Raw genomic sequence first — 25,640 nt, 5'->3', positions numbered from 1 at the left:
AATTTTCACCAGAACAGGGGGTTTGTTTTGGGATGCTTGCCTTTCTCGGTGCCTGACCCGGTCGATGGCAGACATAGAATGCTTCCAACCACATGGGGGCTTTCTATAGGCCATTGCTCCCCATGCCTCTCTGAGGGGGCCAGGTTCTAGCCCTTGGTCCCAGGTAGGCCCACAGAACTCCATACACATGACTGATGCCAAAGTCTGACATTAGCATATCAGTCTAGTAAGCTCCGGGAAGCCGAAGGGGCTTCCCCCAGAAAACAACCCAATTTGAAATCGAAGACAACCTACGAAGAGTCAAAAAGTGCCAAAAGGATCACCAGGAAACTTCATACTGCCGTCGAGACGAAACTCGCAGGTGGGACATCATTAACGAAACCATCTGATCACCACTTGTATGTGGTTAATCACCATATACAAGTGACGATAAACCCGCGTCAAAAAGACCAGAAGGAAGATCGGAGGAGAAGATCAAACCAGCCACATACCGGACTAGACCGCTCTGCTGAAAGAGGCGGAGCCACAGGAAGACCCTCGGGTTCAGACACCGAGCAAGCAGCACCTGAAACCAAGGCAGGGCCGGCCACCAAGGGATCAACAGGACTACTCTCCCCTCATAAATCTCCAAGTGAGCCAGGACCTGGAGCAACAACTGAACCGGGGGAAAGAGGTACAGTAAAGGATAACCCAATCTCAACCAGTCCAGTCGAAAGGCATCGACCCCGACAGCCTCGCAGTTGGGGAAGGGTGCCGCATATACCGGAAGATGCCTTGACCAAGCCGACACGAAGAAGTCAAACTCTGGGCGCCTCAACTGTCGACGTCGATGGTCCATTCCGTGGACAGGGGAATGAACCAGGACAAGCCATCCCCCAGGACATTGGACTCCCCCCCAGGATATGAACCGCGAAGAGAGCCAAGTCCCCGAGAACTCAGCAGACAAGTTACCTGAAGCGATCAGATCCAAAGAGCCAAATACCGCATTGAATCCCCTCGGTTCAGGCAATGAACCACCGGGGAACAGTCCGAATAGGGAGCCGGTCGGCCGAGCGGACAGCACGCTGGACTTGTGATCCTGTGGTCTCGGGTTTGATCCCGGGCGCCGGCGAGAAACAATGGGCAGAGTTTCTTTCACCCTATGCCCCTGTTACCTAGCAGTAAAATAGGTACTTGGGTGTTAGGCAGCTGTCACGGGCTGCTTCCTGGGGGTGGAGGCCTGGTTGAGGACCGGGCCGCGGGGACACTAAAAAAAGCCCCGAAATCATCTCAAGATAACCTCAAGATAATAAAGAGTCAAATCGTCTCCCTTCAAGGAAGGGAAAAGCTGTGCAAACAGCGGCGAGACGGATGTGGTGACGTTATGCTCGTTTGCTTGTTTTCTGATTGGGGAGTTCTGCTTGCTCGTTCGGCTTTTGGTTTAAAATTTTTAACCAGCTGTGGTTTTGGGATTCCTACCTTTCTGGGAGTCTGACCTGGCAGACATAGACTGCTTCCAACTTCATGGGGGTGTTTATAGGCCACTGCTCCTCGTGCTTCTCGGAGGCAGCCAGGTTTTGGCTCTTGAGGTTATCTTGAGATGATTTCGGGGCTTTAGTGTCTTCACGGCCCGGTCCGTGACCAGGTCTTCACCCCCAGGAAGCAGCCAGTGACAGCTGACTAACACCCAGGTACCTTTTTTACTGCTAGGTAACAGGGGCATAGGGTGAAAGAAACTCTGCCCATTGTTTCTCGCCGGCGCCTGGGATCGAACCCGGGACCACAGGATCACAAGTCCAGCGTGCTGTCTGCTCGGTCGACCGGCTCGTGGTCACTGGTAGGCTAAGATCTCCATCAATTGACTGTTGCCACGGTCTAATATATACACATCAGCCCAGAATAGTTCCGTGGAGTCGAAGGGACTCTCCACAGAAAAGTTTATTAAATATATATATTGTGCAGAAAAGGCTGAACATCTAGTATTAGGGCCACAGATAATTATCAAATATGCCTCCTTAGTTATACAAAATTTGACTTTTTTTGTTGCCACCACCAAAACATGAGAAACTGTAGGTGTAGCATACAACAGAATGCCAAGATCATACAAGTTCTTTACATGAGTTCTACCACAATCCCTCATTAGATATCATCTTCCAAAAGTTCATATAGTCCTGTCTGACTGCATTATTCTGCCCAGAGAAAGAGGAAGATTTTAGTAGGGTATTGTGAGCTAATTTAAAACTAAATATTTAATAACAATTATATATTAGAGTTTCAAGTAAATTGAATTAATCAAAGTTTACTAATTTTATCATATAAAAAAAAATCACAAAACAGGAGCCAAAGAACTCCACATGACAAAGTGTCTCACCTCAGCAGGTGTCTTCAATTCATCTGGCTTCTCCCATGATGACTGTCGTGTGACTGTATTGTAAAAATATATTCTTCCATCTGGGGCCTTGTGCTCTGTCCACACACTTTTCTTGTCCTTCGTAGGTGAACTGAAAATTTGTAGTTTTTGGTTATTATGCAACACCAATGCTAACATATTTGTTTACCTTACTATACCTCCAATACTCCATTTCTGGTCTGGTCAACCAAGCTGTTGGCTGCAGCTGCTCACATCCTTATGTATGTATCAGAGCCTAGTTGCTCAGGTACTCTTTGAAGATGTTTATTGAGTTCTATCTACTGTGAAAAATTTGCCAGTTATGCCACTTAGTGTGGAGGGAGTGTATTGACAAGTTTGGAGCACCTTGATGTTGATCAAGTTCTCTCTCAGTTTATCTATTGCACCTCTGTTTTTCAGTGAGGATATTTTGCACATCCTGCCATGCCTTCTGGTTTCATGTGGAGTTATTTATGTATGCAGATTTGGAACCAGTCACTCTAATAATTTAGCATGAAAGTAGGCTGTGATAAATATACCTTTGTTAGTAATTAAGTAATAGCTATACAAATGGGAACTCTGCCATTTATATTTCCCAGCAAAAACTCACAGGACCTTTATTTACCTGGCCTCGGGTTTAGTGGTTGCAATAGTGGTCGGAGTGGTGTTAGGGAGGGCAGGAGAAGGTGTCCCAGGCATGGCTATACTTGCAGGTGAGGCACTTGCAGAAGTAGCAGGACCTGGAGTAGTTGCTGGAGACAGTACTTGGACAGCAGCAGGAGAATTACTGGCTGGAGGGGTATTTAGCTGAGGGCCAGCAGAGATCACAGCCCCACTACCCTCACCTGAAATAAATAATCACACCCTCAACTAAATGTGCTCTATTCAGCAAGAATTTTGTTTTTAATTCAAATGACAGAAGATCAATATAACAGGAGTGTTATTCAAATACTTTAACACATGTATTTATTTTTCATAAAAAGGTAGCCCATTTGGTGGAGAAACACTATCTGAGAATCCTCCAGTCACTACCTGAGCCAAGACTTCATGGTCCACCTAGCACTCAATTCATGTTTTAGACTGTAGTTGACTTATCATTCACTATGGCAAATCTTGCTACACAGTTAGGGAAGGGAAAAATGAAACTAACTCAATCCACTAACATCCATTTGAAGCGGTTATTGGAATCGTGAGGAACACCATTATCATTATACAGTAGAGTACTATTGGTTAGTAAACTAGCCATCAGCAGGTGGCAGTACAGGTCACTACAAATAATATTGGGAAGAAAACACCAGTTCCCCCACCATCCAATGCCCTCATTTATCCAGTCCTCTCACCATCCATCCATCCAGTCCCCTCACCATCCACCCATCTTCTTGTTCTCCCAGATACAATATTCAAGTGTGATCATCACTCGGCGGATGACACTGGTAAACTGAAGTGTGGTCGCCCGTGCCACCAGGAACCATGCGCTCGGTCAACCTATACTTCTATCAACAAAGTCACAAGTCGCGGCAAAGGTCGTAAGTTGAATAGAATTTTCCTACGAAATTGAGGTTGCAACTCAAAAAAAATTTGAAAGTAGGGGGAGTTGTAAGTCGAGGTGCCACTGTATTTAAATTTCATTATATACACGTGTATTGTATTATTCACATCATAATATTCTATGATTGTATTATTCTTATATGTTATATTTCATTATGTTGTTGCGAGTGGGTGATTTCATTGTTAACACTTTCGCACTCTCGGCGCTCAAAAAAAAATAATACCCTAGATGCTTTCGGCGCTCCGCGCGCCTACGCGGTAAGACTGAAAAAGTGTACACTCTTTTTACTGTCCTGACAATAATTGAAGGCGCACGTATTTCAATTTGGTATCACTGTGTTCGCAATGAAATTGTCTATAAGAGCATACCTATAAAATTCCGCCCAAGCATAAGGACTATCAACACCAAATAAAAAACTATTCAGATCACTCGCCAAGAGCGCCAAACAGCAACAAAATGTTTCCACTCTCTTAATGGTTGCGAAGCCTACAGTTGTCCTACATCGCTAATTGTGGTATCATTGGAATCGCAATAAAATTCTCTACACGGACATATGCATATAAATATAGATTCAATGTCGTAGCCCACCCAAAACAGTGTGGGAAGTGGCCGAAGTGTTACCCGTGGCAGCATATCGGCGAAACTCGCTTTGAAAAGTGTATATTCAATTCACTGTCCTGACATTATTTGTCGATGTATGTATTTCATTTTTGTACCAATGTGCTCGCAATAGAATGTTCTATAAGAACATAAGTATTAAAGGTCACATAAGGATGCGTTCGACCGGCAACATATATAAAAACTACGTCGATTACACTCGTCGTGTCAATAGTACAATTGTTTTACCACGATGATTCACTGCCACGCCGTTTTCTTTTATAAGCTGTTCGGCTATTAGAGAAAACGTAAATTTCATGGCAAACATTTGTATACTATTCCCAAGTTGATCGGATAATAAATGGATTTTATACAAATATTTTTGCTCGTGACGCCCCCGAGGGGCACGAGTGCGGTGTGCTTAATAATATTGGTGCCGACTCACGTCTACTGGAAAGCGCAAAAGTGTTAAGTGTGTCTGGTCTGACCGGCCAACCAACCTACCTGTGTCTAAGTGAGTTTTTGCATTCGTGTGTTAACCACTGCACTGCTCTGCACTAAAATACGAAACACCCGTGGTGCGCCGAAAGTAAATTCTTTCCAAAAAATTGTTTTCTCTTCTTATACAGTATTGTTAAAATGCAGTCTCTGATCACGGGAAACTAAAAAACCAGCATTGAATGCGTTTGGGTCCGGAGCGCGTTTTGCGTTGATCCGGTTCTGTTCTTCCCGGTTCGCGGGGGATAGTGTCCCGGGTGGTCAGCCGTGTTCTTGCGGCTAAGCTGCCTGTGTTCTTCCCTCATGCCTGTGGCGTTCGTGGCTTCGCTGCTCTCGCTGCCGTCTGGGCGACGTGGCCTTGCAGTCTTTCGGGCATGGATTTTTGGTGTTCGTGCAGGGGCCTTGCTGCTCGTGGTTCTCGTGTTGTTCCCGGGATTTTCGGGGCTGTGGCGCCTTGGGTTGGCGTTTGCTGCCGGTTGTATCGCCTCCTTGGGGGGTGCGTGGGGTCCGCCTCCCGGTTCTGTCCCTTTGACCTTCCTCTGTGGGTAGTTAGCTCCGGGGAGCCGACGGGGCTCCCCCCAGAAAACCAGCGTTGAATGTAATGAAACGCCACTTTCTGGGTGAGACCCGGAGGCTCCCCGGCAACCCTCCCTCCCTCCGGTCGGCGTTTTTCGCGTGTTTTGACATCCAGCCTCAGAACTGATGGGTGGATAGCCGGCGTGGGAGGTCTGGGGCTCCCCCTTCCCCCTCCCGGGGAGGGGGGAGCTGCGCAGACAGCGGCGCGGTGACGTATGACGTCATACTAGTTTCCTTGTTTTCTGTTGAAGAGTTCTATCCACTAGTTCAGCTTTAGGTAGCAATTTTCACCAGAATAGGGGTTTGTTTTGGAATGCTTACCTTTCTGGATGCTTGACCCGGTCGATGGCAGACATAGAATGCTTCCAACCACACGGGTGTTTCTATAGGCCATTGCTCCCCTTGCCTCTCTGAGGGGGCCAGGTTCTGGCTCGTGGTCCCCGGTAGGCCCTAGAACTCCATACACATGACTGATGCCAAAGTCTGACATTAGCATATCAGCCGGTAAAGCTCCGGGGAGCCGACGGGGCTCCCCCCAGAAAAGTAGTTAGTAAAACAGCTGATTGACAGTTGAGAGGCGGGCCGAAAGAGCAAAGCTCAACCCCCGCAAACACAACTAGGTGAACATATTCGGGTTTCTCCTCCAGTAGTAGTTACGATAACCCAAAACACACTTCCAGTTAAAAAAAAAATTAAAAAGGTACAACACTTAAATGTGGAATTTTGCAGATTCATAAGATTTTCAGGTCACCAAAATGGGGATTACTGAGCACGTATTATACCTGGTTACAAGCGCAAACATAACATTTTGCTCAAACTAGTGTGTAGCATTGCATTACTGTATAAGTTTAAAGTCAAAATAATGTGATCTGATAATGAATGAGAATCTGTTAGAAGGAAAAATTTGGAAAATTATAAGGTACCTAAATCCCCTGATTACAGCATGGTAAATATAAATCTTTAATCCTTCACCGAAGTTTATAAATAAACTTGAATTCTTTAATATATACCTGCAGGAGCCTGACCAAAAGAGCTCATAAATCCAGGTGGTGGGACAGTGAATGCTGGTGGTGGGAGGCCGGGCGGAGCTCCTGGGGGCATGAAACTTGGTGGTGGGAGACGAGGCATAGTAGGGCCTGGGGGTGGCATTCTGTAACCCAACGGAGGTGCACTGTAACTGGAAGGACCATTGCCACCTGGTGGCCCTCCTCCACTCTAAAACAAACAATAGAAAAAATTAACAGGCAACAAATTCCTTCATTTTGAAATACATTATTGAGTTGGCAGAAATAATTATCCTAGTTTTATATTAATATCAAATTATTAAATTGTTGTTCTAAAGTCCTACTATATTTATTAAATTGCTACAACACACACACACACACACACACAGAGTCAAGTTCATCGTCTACATAAATGATCTAGCAGAAAGAATACAGCATTATATGAACATGTTTGTGGATGATGCTAATATGTTTATTGGGAAATATAGGAGACAGACAATAATAATCTTCAAATTGATCTACACACAATAAGTACTTGGAGTACCATATGCTAAATAGAATTCAATATGAATAAATGCCGGTCGATATGAATAAGGGAGCCGGTCGGCCGAGCGGACAGCACACTGGACTTGTGATCCTGTGGTCCCGGGATCGATCCCGGGCGCCGGCGAGAAACAATGGGCAGAGTTTCTTTCACCCTATGCCCCTGTTACCTAGCAGTAAAATAGGTACCTGGGTGTTAGTCAGCTGTCACGGGCTGCTTCCTGGGGGTGGAGGCCTGGTCGAGGACCGGGCCGACACTAAAGCCCCGAAATCATCTCAAGATAACTCAAGATAACCAGCGTGCTGTCCGCTCGGCCGACCGGCTCCCAGTACCTTATGGGGACTGAGCTTTTCACAATGGATGATTCAATTTTACTTTGTTGACTAACAGTTCTGTTAGGAAGTTAAAGATACATCTCCCTTCTTTGTCCTTTGACCATACACAGCACCACTTGAGCAGTGTTCATACACTAATGGATGGCTCAGAAGCCTTAAACTCTGCCATGGCATTAGGTACATTAGGGTATGTGATGAAAGGCAGTCTGCTGAGGTTACCTCATCACCATTAATCTCCACTTCAATCTACCCAACTCTATCATCATTCACCACCACCTTTTCTATCTAAATAACAATGCTCCATCAACAATAATCATCAAGTTAACACTATCGGTAACTTTGGACAGGACTTGCGTCCATTATTTTTCTCATGAGTCCTAACTTTGGACCGGACTTGCGTCCACTACAAAAAATATTTGTATAAAATTCATTTTTTATCCAATCGACCTCGGGATAGTATCAAAATAAGCGCCTTTAGATTGCGCATAATTTGATACCAAAATGAAAGCTATAACATGAAAATTGATGTCCGAACACTTGAAAGATTATAAATAGGCTTTTGGTCAAAATATTAAAATATTTGTTAAAATTCTATTTATTGTCCTATTATCTTGGGACTAGTTTTAAAATGCGCAGCTTTACGTCGCGAACAATTTGACACCAAAATGAAAGATGTAACACAAAAATTTGTCAGAACACTGGAAAAAGATATAAATAATTTTGTGATGATGAGAGTCCAGAACTAAAATATTTGTTAAAATTCCAGTTATTGCTCTATTATTATGGGACTTCTGTAGTTTTAAAATACGCGCCTTTTTATTGCGAACAATTTGATACCAAAATGAAAGACGTAACACGAAATTTGATATTATTAAATTGAACGAGTATACACATTAGGTTGCAGTGAACAAATTGGTGCTTGTTCACGGGTAACTTTAGGCTTTTCTGCGGGGAGGCACTCCAGGCTTTTGTACATTATATTCATACACATCTGTAGGGAATTTAATTGTGAACACAATGATACCAAAACGAGCAACGTAGCACGAGAATTAAGGTGAGAAAAATGGAACGACTATACACATTTATGTGTCACCGCGCGCTTACCCGCACGCTCGGTGCACGACCCTTAAGTTGACCGCACGCCTGCCCGGTGAGCGATAGTGTTAACAAGCAGCTCAGAACTTTTCATATTGGTGAGTACAAAACTAAACACTGTCTAATTTCTGCAACAAAATTATCAATTCCCCCCGTCCCCAGCTTTTCAGGAAGACGAACCACTTATCCGAACACAACAGGCTATTCATCCAGTCTTACTCCCGAGGGGTTTGGAAAGTACGCGTACTGTAACTGTATACATGGAAAATACTGTACTGGAAGGCGAGTACCAAATTTGCACAGTAAAACAGCAACATACTGAAGTGAATGACATGGAAGGAAATGCAGAATGGAGCCAGTGAAGGGTAGAGGTGCCATATGCACAATGAGAGAACACAGATATGAACATCAGAGGTCCAGTGTTGTTCAATATCCTCCCAGCAAGTATAAGAAATATTGCCAAAACAAAAGTGGATTTTAAGAGAAACTAGATAGTTTTCTGTAAGAAGTGCCAGACCAACCGGGTTGTAGTGGATATGTGGGCATGCGGGCCACCCCAAGAAACAGCTTGTTGGACCAATCTCTCTCAAGTCATATGCGAATAGAGTAGAAGATTAGTTGGGTAGGAGAACAGAATCCCCTCTAGGTACAATCCAGGTCCAGGTACTCCAAATTCAAATATATCATCACAACATTTTTTTTCCTTTTTTTTTTTTTTTTTTTTTTGCATATGTGACATGACAATTTTGATGACAGCCGCTCTTTGTGGGTAATTTTTTATACTGTCATACCAAAGCAATTGAAATTTGTCACCACTGAAGGTCATTATTTTCTGCTACCAACTGGAGAATCGTGTTAATATTTAAGTGAAATCATATGGTGCAATGAGCAGAGCGCACAGGCTGGTATAATGTGCACAACTACAGTATATGTAACATGCACAAGTTTGTACATGCTGTACAAGCTGGTGTAAGGAGAATGAGGGTAGTGCAAAAAAAATACTGGTGCAGTGAGAACAAGTCTTGTAAAGAGAACATGGCTGGTGTAATGAGAACATGGCTGGTGTAATGAGAACATGGCTGGTGTAATGAGAACATGGCTGGTGTAATGAGAACATGGCTGGTATAATGAGAACATGGCTGGTGTAATGAGAACATGGCTGGTGTAATGAGAACATGGCTGGTGTAATGAGAACATGGCTGGTGTAATGAGAACATGGCTGGTATAATGAGAACATGGCTGGTGTAATGAGAACATGGCTGGTATAATGAGAACATGGCTGGTGTAATGAGAACATGGCTGGTATAATGAGAACATGGCTGGTATAATGAGAACATGGCTGGTATAATGAGAACATGGCTGGTATAATGAGAACATGGCTGGTGTAATGAGAACATGGCTGGTGTAATGAGAACATGGCTGGTATAATGAGAACATGGCTGGTATAATGAGAACATGGCTGGTATAATGAGAACATGGCTGGTGTAATGAGAACATGGCTGGTATAATGAGAACATGGCTGGTGTAATGAGAACATGGCTGGTATAATGAGAACATGGCTGGTATAATGAGAACATGGCTGGTATAATGAGAACATGGCTGGTATAATGAGAACATGGCTGGTGTGCTCATGTGAAGTGCAATTGTGTGTTTAGCTAGTGACTGTGATTGTTGTTGTGATCAACAATGGCACACATCATGACCTCACCTCAAGTCCTGCACGAGCTCTGCCTGCAGCTTAGAGCAGAGATTGGCAGGCTAAGGGAGCAGATGAAACGTCTAATGGAGTGCAAGGACGTAAAGCAGAAGGATACCCAGTAGAATAGTTGGAGAGTGGTGGGTAAACTAGGAGCTAGCACCACACCGAAGGACGAGAATTAATCATCAGGAAGGCAGTGGTTGAGACGTCGAACCACTTCTCTGTTTTACAGGAAGAGAACTTGAGCAGGATCCAAGAGAACTTTAGCAGGAACCCAGAGGAGAACTTGAGCGGGAACCCTGTAAGCAGGAAAGCTGTACAGCATAACAAAAAAGATAGGAGGAAATTGGTTGTTGGGGATTAGCAAATGCACTATATGGATAGAGCCTTCTGCTCCTATGGATAGAGCCTTCTGCTCCTATGGATAGAGCCTTCTGCTCCTATGGATAGAGCCTTCTGCTCCAGGAATGCAAGAAATAGACTATGTGTATGTTTTCTGGGGGGGGGGGGGCAAAAGTTGAAAATATAGTGGACAGAATGAGCAATATACTGTAGATGGAAAGAATATTTGTTGAGGTACAAGCAAAGAGTTGTTGGATAAAAATGTAGTGGTAGTAGATATGATTAGGAATAAGGAAGGAATAAGGTCATGCATGGTGTTCTACCAAAGTTGAGAGTTGGTGTTAACCAACGACTTGAAAAATATTGCATGAGTAATGCAATACCTTTCAGGAACACCTGGGACTCTTACACTGGCAAGAAAACCATGTATGAAGACGTTCATCTTTCAAGGGATACGGTCTGCAGCTATGTGCTGACTCATTACATAAAAATGTGTAAAACTTTAAATATAGTAGACAGAGGAATAGTTGTATATAATGAGAAAATTCCAATACTGATGGCTTAAAAAAAATGGAAAACAGGATTGAATGTAATGAAATGTCCCTTTCTGGTGGGTCGTTGGTGGTTTCCTGTTGCTAATCACCTAGAAAGCTCTACACATAAAACAGATTTAAACACAGATGCCGAAGAAATATAAGAAAATTCACCTTCGCAAATAGAGTGGTAGACGGTTGGAACAAGTTAAGTGAGAAGGTGGTGGAGGCCAAGACCGTCAGTAGTTTCAAAGCGTTATATGACAAAGAGTGCTGGGTAGACGGGACACCACGAGCGTAGCTCTCATCCTGTAACTACACTTAGGAAATTACACTTAGGTAATTACATAAGAAATCTCAACAGGCCATTTTGAGTTGTGAATAGCCTACTGGAGATCAGAGTCCAAAACTTGAGGGAGAGAGCAGAGGAAACCAAGACAATTGCCTTCAGAGAGGTAGAGCATGACAAAACAAACAGCAAGGTAAGAGCAAACAAAAACAGAAAATAAGACACACAGTAGATGGGTAGGTGATCTGCTAGTTTCAATTCACCAGCACCATGTGGCAGCACTGGGAGCTACTGGCTCAACCAACACAACCTTCCTGTTATGAGCCAACCAAACACACCTGAAGGTGGAAGGAAGAGTCCAGGGTGCCACTGAGAATCCACTAGAAAGAGGGAATTCACTACATTAAAAGCTGGTTTTCCAGGGGGGCCTCACAGTCACTTCCTTAGTCCTATTTCACCACAGAAAACAAAAATGTAAGGGCAACTAGCAAGGGGTGGAGGAAAGCAGGTATAGAAATTCTGACAATCTAGCGGACCAAGCTCCAAATGTCGGGACACACTGAACTTAAGAACAAAGGTAACTGCAGAAGGCCTATTCGCCCATACGTGGCAGCTCCTATTTATAGCCCTGGCCAAAGGAAAGCTCGCTGACCAGCCAACAGAAGAATTCAGCACAAGAACCAAGACAACCAAGCCCCAGGAACAGGGAAAATGGAACACAAATAGAATCCAACAAAAGAACACAAACCGAAGGGAAACAGACAACACAAACACCTAGAACTTCACACATTAGTTTTGTGAAATATATGATAAAGGCACAAAAAAATTTATACCAAAACAGAGATGCAGAACTAGGAAACAGGATTGGTTCAATAGAAATTGCGAGAGGGCTAGAGACCGAAAGACACAAAAATGGAATCAATACAGGAAGAGGCCGAACCCCCAAACATACCAGCGATACAAAGATGCGAGAAACAACTACACGGCAGTGAGGAGAGAGGCAGAAAGAAATTTTGAAAAAGGGATTGCGGACAAATGTAAAACAGAACCAGGTCTATTCTATAAATTCATAAACAACAAATTGCAGGTAAAGGATAATATTCAGAGGTTGAAAATGGGAAATAGATTCACAGAAGATGAAAAGGAAATGTGTGAAACACTAAACGAAAAGTTCCAAAGTGTGTTTGTACAAAATGAAATCTTTAGGGAACCAGATACAATAAGAATTCCAGAGAACAACATAGAACACATAGAGGTGTCTAGAGACGAAGTGGAAAAAATGCTCAAGGAGCTCGGTAAGAACAAAGCAGCTGGCCCAGATGGCGTTTCACCATGGGTTCTGAGAGAATGTGCATCTGAGCTCAGCATTCCACTTCACCTGATCTTTCAGGCATCCCTGTGTACAGGAATCGTAGCAGACGGGTGGAAACAGGCTAACATAGTTCCAATCTACAAAAGTGGCAGCAGGGAAGACCCCCTCAATTATAGACCTGTATCATTGACAAGTGTAATAGTGAAAGTATTGGAAAAACTAATCAAAACTAAATGGGTAGAACACCTAGAGAGAAATGATATAATATCAGACAGACAGTATGGTTTTCGATCTGGAAGATCCTGTGTATCGAATTTACTCAGTTTCTATGATCGAGCCACAGAGATATTACAGGAAAGAGATGGTTGGGTTGACTGCATCTATCTGGACCTAAAAAAGGCTTTCGACAGAGTTCCACATAAGAGGTTGTTCTGGAAACTGGAAAATATTGGAGGGGTGACAGGTAAGCTTCTATCATGGATGAAAAATTTTCTGACTGATAGAAAAATGAGGGCAGTAATCAGAGGCAATGTATCGGAATGGAGAAATGTCACAAGTGGAGTACCACAGGGTTCAGTTCTTGCACCAGTGATGTTTATTGTGTACATAAATGATCTACCAGTTGGTATACAGAATTATATGAACATGTTTGCTGATGATGCTAAGATAATAGGAAGGATAAGGAATTTAGATGACTGTCATGCCCTTCAAGAAGACCTGGACAAAATAAGTATATGGAGCACCACTTGGCAAATGGAATTTAATGTTAATAAATGTCATGTTATGGAATGTGGAATAGGAGAACATAGACCCCACACAACCTATATATTATGTGAGAAATCTTTAAAGAATTCTGATAAAGAAAGAGATCTAGGAGTGGTTCTAGATAGAAAACTATCACCTGAGGACCACATAAAGAATATTGTGCAAGGAGCCTATGCTATGCTTTCTAACTTCAGAATTGCATTTAAATACATGGATGGCGATATTCTAAAGAAATTGTTCATGACTTTTGTTAGGCCAAAGCTAGAATATGCAGCTGTTGTGTGGTGCCCATATCTTAAGAAGCACATCAACAAAATGGAAAAGGTGCAAAGACATGCTACTAAGTGGCTCCCAGAACTGAAGGGCAAGAGCTACGAGGAGAGGTTAGAAGCATTAAATATGCCAAAACTAGAAGACAGAAGAAAAAGAGGTGATATGATCACTACATACAAAATAGTAACAGGAATTGATAAAATCGACAGGGAAGACTTCCTGAGACCTGGAATTTCAAGAACAAGAGGTCATAGATTTAAACTAGCTAAACACAGATGCCGAAGAAATATAAGAAAATTCACCTTCGCAAATAGAGTGGTAGACGGTTGGAACAAGTTAAGTGAGAAGGTGGTGGAGGCCAAGACCGTCAGTAGTTTCAAAGCGTTATATGACAAAGAGTGCTGGGAAGACGGGACACCACGAGCGTAGCTCTCATCCTGTAACTACACTTAGGTAATTACACTTAGGTAGTTACATAAAACAAGCCACATGTAAAGGATAAAATCCAGAGATTCAGAATGGGGAACAGACTCGAACAGACTCACAGAAAATGAACAAGAAATGTGTGAAACATTAAATGATCAGTTGTTAGTGCAAAATGAAGTTTTCAGAGAACCAAACAATGCCAATTCCAGAGAACACCATAGAGTACATACAGGTGTCTTAAGATGAAGTAGAAAAATTAGTCATGGAGCTGGGAAGAAATAAAGCAGTTGGACCAGATGGAGCTTCACCTTGGGTGTTCAAAGAATGTGCAACTGAGCTGAACATTCCACTTCAATTGATATTCCAAACATCTTTGTGCGCTGGAAAATTAGCAGATACAGTATATGGAAAAAGGTAAACATTGTTCCAATCAACAAAAATGGTCATATAATTCTGTATTCCTTCAGGCAGATCATTTATGAAGATATGAACATTACTGTAACCACGCGATTATCCGGGATTCGAACATCCGGAAAACGCCCTTATACGGCCAAAATCGTAAACGGATAAAGTTATCACAATATCCAGCCAAAATGGCCATGGGAGCCAGATAAAAGCTGGTTTAGCCGGATAAAAATTTGGCCGTACCATATTAATCCCGTCTGTCTGTGGCTCTAGACGCATGGTGGAGGAGGGGGTGGGGGTGAGTGGGAGGGGAACGTCGGGAGGGACCACCTGGGTACAGGAATTACCATTAATTTTAGAACAATTAATCATAGCCAAAAACAAATGAAATAAGTACTAGTAATTATGTAATAACAAATAAGTTTCCTAAAAGCAATGTGCACAGGCTGAAGTTTCCTTAAAAAATATTGTGAGTTTTTTCCCTCCTGGCGGCCTACGTAACGCGCTATAGCTGCCCCAAGTGGACCCGTCCAACACTGGTCAACCCATGTGCTCCCATCCCTCGTGTTATACACAGTGCTGCACCATTAGTGAAATATTTTTTCAAATAACTTTTTTATTTTCATAGTAACTTTGAACATTTTTGGCCAAGACTATGTCTGGTAGCAACATCAATTGTCCTGGAGGTTTTAAGAGGAAGAAGGTTATCCTAGCAATTAAAGACAAGTTACGTGTTGTTCAACCAGTGAGGCGTCACAGGCAGCCAAATGCCTTCAACAAGTGAGGCGCCACAGGCAAGCCATGCACCTTCAACAAGTGAGGCGCAAGCAAGCGCCTTCAACAAGTGAGGCTTCACAGGCAAGCCAACCGCCTTCAACAAGTGAGGCGTCACAGGCAAGCCAAGCCCCTTCAACAAGTGAGGTGTCACAGGCAAGCCAAGCGCCTTCAACAAGTGAGGCACCACAGGCAAGCGCCTTCAGCAAGTGAGGCCTCACAGGCAAGCCAAGCGCCTTCAACAAGTGAGGCGTCACAGGCAAGCCAAGCGCCTTCAACAAGTGAGGCATCACAGGCAAGCCAAGCGCCTTCAACAAGTGAGGCACCACAGGCAAGCGCCTTCAACAAGTGAGGCGCATGCAAGCGCCTTCAACAAGCGAGGCCTCACAGGCAACCCAAATGTCTTCATCCAGTGAGGCTTCAGCAGCTGGCAGTCAAAACTAACTTTGCTTAATGAACTGTACAGTAATTTTAAGTGTTAATTTTAGTGTTGTGTTAGTATAGGTTACGTAAATTGTTAAGAAGTCTTAACTTCAAGATGTGTGGCATCAATCAAGAAGACGAACACCAACAAGGTAAGTTGAGGTTTCTAGTTGAATATTTAATAATTATATGTGCCAAGGCAATTCAAATTATGTTGTCTGTAGTATAAAAAATAGTTGGAAATGGTCACTTTTGGACTCGTAGGTGAAAAAGTACCATTATCCGAAAAATGTGATAATCCGGCTAGGGGGTCCTTCCCATATAGTCCGGATGATCGAGTGGAGACAGTACTAGCACAAGAATTGAACCCTGTGGTACTCCGCTAATGATGTTATGTGTCACTGAACTCTGTGAAAATGGCCGGTTGGCTGTGAGTATTGCACAGGATTTTGGTATAGGCACTAGTACCTGTACTGTCTCTGATTTAAAGAAAAAAGAGGAGTACATGAAATCCATAGCAACTATTTAGTGAGGGTACAAGAACTTGCAAAAGGTGTAATAAAAAAACTCTGAAGCCTGCACACATTGCACAGTTGGATGAGGCTGCAATACAAGTGGTTTGCACAGCACTGAACAGTTGGCGAGACAATTCATGGTACATAAATCAGTAATGCTGCAAGCAGGTTTGCAGCCATCCTTGAAATACAGGATTTCAGGGCAAGTGATGATAAGATTTCAAAGTTTAAAACAAAGCACAATATTGTGAAGAGAAAATTTCTCAGTAAAAAACTGAGTGCAGATACAAGCAGTGTTGAATTATTTAAACAAATTGAGAACATACATTTTATCTAATAGTTTTTATGCACATCAAATCTATAATGGTGAGGAAACTGGTCTGTATTCTTGAGGTCATCTTGAGGTTATCTTGAGATGATTTCGGGGCTTTTTAGTGTCCCCGCGGCCCGGTCCTCGACCAGGCCTCCACCCCCAGGAAGCAGCCCGTGACAGCTGACTAACACCCAGGTACCTATTTTACTGCTAGGTAACAGGGGCATAGGGTGAAAGAAACTCTGCCCATCGTTTCTCGCATCTGCCCGGGATCGAACCCGTGACCACAGGATCACAAGTCCAGTGTGCTGTCCGCTCGGCCGACCGTCTTCCCTATTGGAGGAGTTTCTTTGAAAAAAGCTCTAGCTCTTGAGGAGTTTAGGGAAGTGTGCCAGGGAGTAATGTGAAGAAGGATAGGTTGTCAGCAATTGTGTAAACCAATGACGAAGGCACATCCATAAGCATGTGTTCAGTTGTTGGCAAATCCAAGACACTAAGAGCCTTACAACATTGTTTGAATAACTGCCTGTGAAATATTATAGCTAAAAAGAGTGCATGGTTTACACAAGACATCTTTCTTTCGTGGTTTCACATATTTTACAAGGAAGTTCGTGACCCCAAAATTAATAAGAAACACAAAAGTGAGGCCAAGCGAAGTTCTGGCTTTGCTGTTGCTTGATAATACATCTGCCCACCCCATGTTGACACCTTAACCTCACATGATGGCAAGATAACATGTATGGCACATCCTTCTAATACCACCTCTCTCATCCAGCTTGTGGATCAGGGAGTTTCTCTTGATAGTTGCTTTCCCTTCCCTACCTAAGTGTAGTTACAGGATGAGAAGTATGCTCGTGGTGTCCCATCTTCCCAGCACTGTGTCATATGATGCCTTGAAACTACTGCCGGGTTTGGCATCCACCACCTTCTCACTTAAATTGTTCCAACTGTCTACCACTGTTTGCAAAAGTGAACTTACAAATGTTTTTCTTCCAGCTTTGTTTCCTTAGTTTGAACCTATATCCTCTTGTTCTTGATATTGCAGTTTTCCAAAATTCTTCTTTATCAGTTTTGCCGATTCCGGTTACTATTTTGTACTTACTGATCACCTCGCCTTTTCTTCTATCTTCTAGCTTTGGTATATTTAATACCTCCAACGTCTCCTTGTAGCTCTTGTCTTTCAGTTCAGGAAGCCATTTAGTTGTATGTCTTTGCCCCTTTTCTAATTTAATGGTCTGCTTCTTGAGGTATAGGCACCTACCTACCTACCTACCTTTTAGCTATCTTATGGTGGTTTCAAGGATTAACATCCCCCATAGCGTGGTCTCTGATCAAGCCTCATGGTTGGTCATCTGGTCAACCAGACTGTTGGAGGCTGCTTGCAGACTAATGTATGAATCACAGCCTAGATGATCAGGCATTCTTTGGAGGTGCTTATCGAGTTCTCTCTTGAATTGTTGCATATTCCAACTTTAGTCGCATAAAGGTCGTTAACAATTTCTTTAATATTTTCCCATCCGTGTATTTAACCTTTAACCCTTAGACCATGCAATACATATACTGTATAGACGATGGGAGTAACTTTACCGAAACCGCGCAATACTGTACATATTTAGACGATCGCTTGTCTAGCGCAAGATTTTAAACGCCCCAAGTGGGATAGGGGCAGCCATCGTCAAGCCACATCCGACCATAAACAAACACCACCTGGGAAAAAATCCAACGTAGGCCGCCATTGTGTACAGGCCTCAGTTACCCGGCAGACACCATGGCGAGCGCACGACATTCCACCTACCGATCCTGCTCAACAAAGCGTGCATCGCAACCTCTGACTGAAGATGAAATTAATAAGAATGTTCCGGGATGATGAATCTGTTACTGACGACTCTGACATGGATCATGACTACACACAGCCCTCAGATGTGGATACAACTGACGATGAGAATGAACATGCTGGTGCCACGAGGGCTAGGCCTAGCATCTCGTCCATGCCTCCTCGACCTCACTCGACCCCACTTTGTGCCAGACCACACAATTCATGTGCTACTTTGCAAGATATTGATGTTTTCGTCGACGAGTCTGAGGAATGTGAATCATTTTCTGGTTTTAGTGATTTAGAATCGGAAAATAGTTTCGCAGCCGCTAGTGCCAATGGAGGGCATGGTGTTGCTAAGCGACATTTTTCACGTCGACAGCATCTGGCCTAGCCATGCGGCACCGCATGGGACCACATGGGGGATGCTGATGAACAAAGACCCTCAACATCAAGTAATTTTCCGCCATTGTCCCTGCCCCCCGCCCCTTCTGTTGCTAGACCGGCTTCAGCTCCTGGTCCACGGTTTCCTCGCTGTGGTGCCGCTATAGTCTCTCGAAAGACACCACGGGTATTTGTGTGAGTGATGGGACATTGTGTAATTTCTGCCTTTGATAATTCAGATGTTGGGATTACAGACCTTTTCCCCTGACACAGGAGCCGATATGTGTGAAATGGACTACTTTACCTGCATATTTTGATGAGCCACTCATGGAATATGGTTAAGGAAACTAACAAATATGCGGCTGATCTCATTCATGAGGAGTTATCCGATTTTTTACGATTACAGCGGTGGAAAGATACGACTTTAGGTGAAATGTATGTGTTTTTGGCACTGTGTATGTTGATGAAACATTGTGTCAAACACGTACTCGACCATTATTGGAGCAAAGATCATATGATAATATAAAGATTTGTGACCATACAAAGATACGACCATGCAAAGATTTGCGATAATCCTCAGGTGTCTCCAGGTGACTTTGGAAAGTAAGGCACATCCTGAATGAACTTATTGGAAGGTACAGGGATTTCTACGTACCAGCTCAGAAGCTGGTGATTGACGAATCCCTTGTGCTTTTCAAAGGACGTCTTGCCTTCAAGCAGTATATTCCCTCCAAACACGGATTGAAATTCTTTGTACTCTGTGACTGTGAAACAGGGATTGTGTTACACATGATAATGTACTGTACACGGGTACAAATTTAAACATTTCTGCTAATGCCCAACATGACTTCTCAGGTAGTGTGGTGAAGTCACTGCTTGCACCATATCTGAACAAGGGCCACATATTATACACAGATAACTATTATACCAGTCCCTTGCTAACTAGGTTCTTGATTGATAATAGAACTGGAGTGAAGGCAAAACGAAGGAAAATGCCAGTGTTTCACACTGCTATGCAGGTTGGTGATTACGAGCTAAGAAAAGCCGGTGCAATGCTTTCAGTGCGGTGGAAAGACAGGCGTGAAGTGAACATGTTGACCACCATTCATGATGGTACAATGTTGGACAGTGGCAGGGTGAACAGAACAACAAAAATAATCTATAAACCAGATTGTGTTTTGGACTATAACATCAACATGCGTTTCATGGATAAATGTGATATGATGGTGGGGGCAGTGGAGTGTGTACGGAAAACAGTAAAGTGGACCAAGAAAATGTTTTTCCACCTTATTTACGTAACAATGCTGAACAATGCTGTTACAATATGTATCTTGTCAAAACAGGTGGTAAATGAAACTTCCCTGTGTTCAGTTTTACTGTAGTGACACAATTACTAGAAAAGTTTGGCAAAACAATTCCAGGCATACAAAGGCTCATTGTAAACCCAGTATTGCACCATGCTCCCACACACAGACTCGATTTCAAGGATGCCTTTCTCACACACAATGTAAGGTATTTACCACCAACTGGAAAGCGTGCAGTAGGCCAGCGTGAGTGCATTGTATGCAAGACCACAACAAAGAGGGAACAGAAGCGTAAATTGGTGATGACTTTGTGCATAGCGTGTCAGGTCCCTCTGTGCTATGTCAAATGTTTTGACGAGTATCACTGTATCTGTGTATCACAAGTGATACTGACGAGTATCACTTGATGACTTCTAAATGCCCAAGATTGGTGCAAAAACATGTACATACAGAATAAGTGAGTGTATACAGTGAAAACAATTCATAATAAATTGTATATTTACTGAAAAATAAACTTTTTGTGCAAATACTTGTGACACTAATATGTGACTGCAAAATAAATTTAGAACAGTTGAATTATAATAAAACATCAAGTGACAACATATTGTACCAGACCAGTGAAAAAACTGGTTGTAAAATACGCCAGATACTGTAAATAATACAGCGAAAATAAATTTGTGGAAACTCTGGCTCCTTCTCCGCCGCGCCTGACTCGGCCTAGGCGCACCACGCTCCAGCGACGATGACTCGTGAAGTCATCGGCCAACTTCTCGGCTCATTTACGTCACTGGTAAGTACAGTACAATTATTTTTTTTTTTCTCGTGCTCAGGGAACACAAATGGAGAGATTACAAAAAAATTGTTGGAATTTTTTTCTTTTTGTGCCTGTGGGTGTTGAAGGCGAAAAGGCCCTTAGCAGCCTCAGGGTTAAGCTCTTAAGGGGTCCTGAGGACTTTTACACCCCAATGTGCAAGAAAAATAAAATACTAAAAAAAAATTTCGTCTTCTACAAATGTTCATTTGCGTTCCCTGAGCACGGGGAAAAATAAGATAAAAATCGCACGTGACATATTTTGGCCTTAACAGGCAGAGGAAGCCTGGCAAAATGTAGGTGTTGACAGAGCAAGCATCAGAGGCGGTCAGCTCCGTCGAAGCTGTCAGGCAGGAGTTGACACAAAGAAATTATTACTTAATTATTTCAATGTTAATTATTTCAATTAGCAACACTGGCCGTCCATACAGCCTCTTCCAGGCCTATCTCAAGTTGGTAAACACCCACGGTCAACACCCACGGCCAGCTCCCACGGCCAGCACCCGCGGTCAACTCCCCCACCGGTCAACACCCCACCTTGTAAGACCATCACCACTGAACAGAAGTGTTCAAAAAATGGCTTTGATAAAAACGTGCATAGAATGCAACATGAAGGTAGATTACCAACAGAGCTTTCAATGCCAACTCTGTTCAGCAGCCATACACAAAAAATGTGCCAACATGACTAACAATTCAAGGAGAAATGGTCCCAGTGACCACTCTGTGTACTGGCTCTGCAAAAAGGATGATGTAACTTTTTTGAAATTGATGGAAATCCTGGATAAAACTCCCGCCGAAAACAGAGAATTACTTATTAATGCCTGCATAGCAATTTCTAATGTCTTCAAACAAACTGTACATGACACCAAGGTACAACCAGCTGTAGCACAGAGCTCTGTGGCAGCGGCGCCTGAGCAGGGCGCGGAGTCGGGGATGCCTGAGCAGGGCACGGAGTCGGGGATGCCTGAGCAGGGCGCGGAGTCGGGGATGCCTGAGCAGGGCACGGAGTCGGGGATGCCTGAGCAGGGCGCGGAGTCGGGGATGCCTGAGCAGGGCACGGAGTCGGGGATGCCTGAGCAGGGCACGGAGTCGGGGATGCCTGAGCAGGGCGCGGAGTCGGGGATGCCTGAGCAGGGCACGGAGTCGGGGACCCCTGAGCAGTGCGCGGTGTCACAGGCACCGGAGCAGAGCGCGGTGTCACAGGCACCGGAGCAGAGCGCGGTGTCACAGGCACCGGAGCAGAGCGCGGTGTCACAGGCACCGGAGCAGGGCACAGTGTCACAGGCACCGGAGCAGGGCACAGTGTCACAGGCACCGGAGCAGAGCGCGGTGTCACAGGCACCGGAGCAGGGCACAGTGTCACAGGCACCGGAGCAGGGCACAGTGTCACAGGCACCGGAGCAGGGCACAGTGTCACAGGCACCGGAGCAGGGCACAGTGTCACAGGCACCGGAGCAGAGCGCGGTGTCACAGGCACCGGAGCAGGGCACAGTGTCACAGGCACCGGAGCAGAGCGCGGTGTCACAGGCACCGGAGCAGAGCGCGGTGTCACAGGCACCGGAGCAGGGCACAGTGTCACAGGCACCGGAGCAGGGCACAGTGTCACAGGCACCGGAGCAGGGCACAGTGTCGGGGGCGCCGCAGCAGAGTGCGGTCCCTGGCAGAGGGAAACAAACAAAACAAGGCCCCAAAATCTGTTGGTATTACAGATGGGCTACCTGTAAGCATGGGGAATCGGGAAGAATAAATGGAACATGTACACACGATCACCCTAGAAAGTGCAGAAACCTCCTCAATACAGGTAAATGTACCTAAAGCTGTGAATTCTTTCACCCAGAAATTTGCAAGAACTCTTTGGACAGGAAAGAGTGCTTCAATGCTGAATGCCCAGCTTTTCATATAAGAGGTACCAGGCGAATAAAACCGACAGACTACCACTATGAAAACAGCCACTACTCCATCAACCGGGATAATTTTTTAGCAAGAGGAGGAGGAGAAGAATGGCTAAAAATGACCAGACTCTACCACCAACTCGGTCAAATGCTAGAGAGGACGCAAACACAGTAGCCTCCTTACCAGAGCCTCAGATATTAACACCAATTAAAGCATCCAGCACTTCCACTAACACGATAACATCATTTATATTTGCCAACATCCAGGGTATAAAAACACGCAAATCCAACAAAGTTCATTTTATAGATGGTCTCCTTCATGAGGCAAATGCAGTGTTTGCAGCCCTAACGGAAACTCACACAAAGGACTACCTTGATGGTGAAATATGGATCTCAGAATACAATCTCTTCAGATGTGATAGGAAACACCGGCTTCAGGGTGGGGTCAGCCTCTACATCAAAGACACACTCATCTGTACTGAGCTGCTAAACACCTCAAATGATATGGTGGAAGTGCTGATAGTCAAAATAGAGATCCTAAATGTAGTTGTTGTCCTTGTATATAAGTCACCGGAGGCAAACCCTCAGCAGTTTAAAGACCAACTAATGAAAATAGAGCACTGCTTGGAAAACCTCACAAATCCAGCTCCGAACATCATCCTGCTTGGGGACTTCAACCTACGGCACCTGAAATGGAAGCACCTGGCTAATACAGTAATATCAGAAAGAATACCAGGAAGTAGCCTAAATGAGCAGGCACATGCAAATGACCTGCTACGGATGTGCGATAGGTTTGCCTTAAACCAGCAAATAGTAGAACCAACTAGGAAGGAGAACACGCTGGACCTCATTTTCACTAATAATGATGAGTTGATCGGGAACATAATGATTACAAATACCTGTTACTCAGATCACAACTTAATTGAAGTTCTGACAACCATGGGGAATGGACCTTCAAAACCAGTCCAGATTCCCGGTGGAGGAGATTTCAGCAAATTCAACTTCAATAATAAACGGATAAACTGGGAGCAAATAAACCAGGACTTCACAGAAATAAACTGGGAAGAACAGCTAGGAAATGCAAACCTGAACCAGTGCCTGGAAAAAATAAGCTCAGTAGCACTAGAAATATGTTCAAACCGCATACCCCTAAGAAAAAAGAGAAAGAGATGCAGATTGGAACGGCTTCCCTATATAGGCGAAGAAAACAAATCGCGGAACAACTTGAGAGTCGCACCCTATCTCAAGAACGGCGAAGAAGGTTAGGTAGAGAAATAGAAACAATTGAACTCAGCTACAAGAATCATACAAAACCCAGGAGAGGCAAAGAGAGCAAAAGGCCATCAGTGAAATAGAGAGAAATCCGATATATTTTTTCTCCTATGCAAAATCAAGATCAAAAACCACATCTAGTATCGGGCCCCTGTGAAAGGGAGATGGAACTTTCACAGATGACAACAAAGAAATGAGCGAGTTACTGAGGAAGCAGTACGACTCTGTTTTCAGTGACCCATTAAATGCACTAAAGATTGATAACCCAAATGAATTTTTCATGGATATGATACCAACATCAAATCACATATCAGACGTCGCCCTATCCCCACTAGATTTTGAAGAAGCCATAAACAGTATGCCTATGCACTCTGCACCAGGCCCGGATTCTTGGAACTCCATATTCATCAAGAACTGTAAAAAACCACTATCGCAGGCCCTTCACATTCTGTGGAGACAAAGCCTAGATACTGGCGTTATCCCTGACATACTAAAAACAGCAGAGATAGCACCACTCCATAAAGGAGGAAATAAGGCAGAGGCAAAAAATTACAGACCGATAGCACTAACATCGCACATCATAAAAATTTTTGAGAGAGTGCTAAGAAGTAAGATCACAAAATACATAGAATCACAGCATCTCCATAACCCCGGACAACATGGTTTTAGAACAGGGCGCTCTTGCCTGTCGCAGTTGCTGGACCACTATGATATGGCATTAGATGCTATGGAAGACAAACAAAACGCTGATGTAATTTACACAGATTTCGCAAAAGCTTTTGATAAATGTGACCATAGTGTTATTGCACATAAAATGCGTTCAAAAGGAATTACCGGGAAAATAGGCAGATGGATCTACAATTTCCTGACTGACAGAACCCAATGTGTAATAGTCAACAAAATAAAATCTAGCCCATCAACCGTGAAGAGCTCAGTCCCCCAGGGTACTGTGCTTGCTCCAGTACTTTTTCTCATCCTCATATCGGACATAGACCAGAACACAACCTATAGCACTGTATCATCCTTTGCAGATGACACTAGGATTTTCATGAGAGTTGGCAACATAGAGGACACGGCGAACCTCCAATCAGATGTAGATCAGGTCTTTCTATGGGCTACAGAAAATAATATGGTATTCAACGAGGATAAGTTTCAGCTCATGCGCTACGGAAAAATTGAAAATATAAAAACAGAAACCACGTACAAAACGCAGGCAAATCATAACATAGAACGAAAAGGCAATGTAAAGGACCTGGGTGTACTCATGTCGGAAGACCTTACCTTTAAAGAACACAATAAAGTAGCCGTCGCAACTGCAAGAAAAATGACAGGTTGGATAACAAGAACTTTTCACACTAGGGATGCTATACCGATGATGATACTTTTCAAAACGCTTGTGCTCTCTAGAGTGGAGTACTGCTGCACAATGACAGCCCCTTTCAAAGCTGGAGAAATTGCTGACCTAGAGAGCGTGCAGAGATCCTTTACTGCTAGAATCCACTCAGTAAAACATCTAAATTACTGGGACC

At 43.8% G+C, this 25,640-nt stretch overlaps 1 protein-coding gene across 9 annotated transcripts in view; it reads right to left on the bottom strand.

Annotated features, from left to right (window-relative positions):
- Positions 1 to 25,640, bottom strand: part of Prp40 (pre-mRNA processing factor 40) — a 209,078-nt gene that overhangs the window by 177,947 nt on the left and 5,491 nt on the right. For 5 of the 9 annotated variants that reach the window (XM_045746694.2, XM_045746695.2, XM_045746698.2 and 2 more), the window contains exons 2-4: positions 6,599 to 6,803; positions 2,994 to 3,213; positions 2,351 to 2,480 (exon numbers count right to left, since the gene is read on the bottom strand). In XM_045746694.2, coding sequence (XP_045602650.1) covers positions 2,351 to 2,480; positions 2,994 to 3,213; positions 6,599 to 6,803 — 555 coding nt within the window. Of the gene's footprint in view, positions 1 to 2,350; positions 2,481 to 2,993; positions 3,214 to 6,598; positions 6,804 to 10,274; positions 10,565 to 25,640 lie in introns of all 9 variants that reach the window. The other 4 variants (XM_045746697.2, XM_069329762.1, XM_069329781.1 and 1 more) reach the window with 1 other exon arrangement.

Source organism: Procambarus clarkii, chromosome 3 (assembly GCF_040958095.1).
Source record: "Procambarus clarkii isolate CNS0578487 chromosome 3, FALCON_Pclarkii_2.0, whole genome shotgun sequence".
In the NCBI taxonomy this organism is placed as follows: Eukaryota; Metazoa; Arthropoda; class Malacostraca; order Decapoda; family Cambaridae; genus Procambarus; species Procambarus clarkii.
Note: the sequence above shows the minus strand (reverse complement) of the source record. Positions and strands in the feature narration are given on the sequence as shown.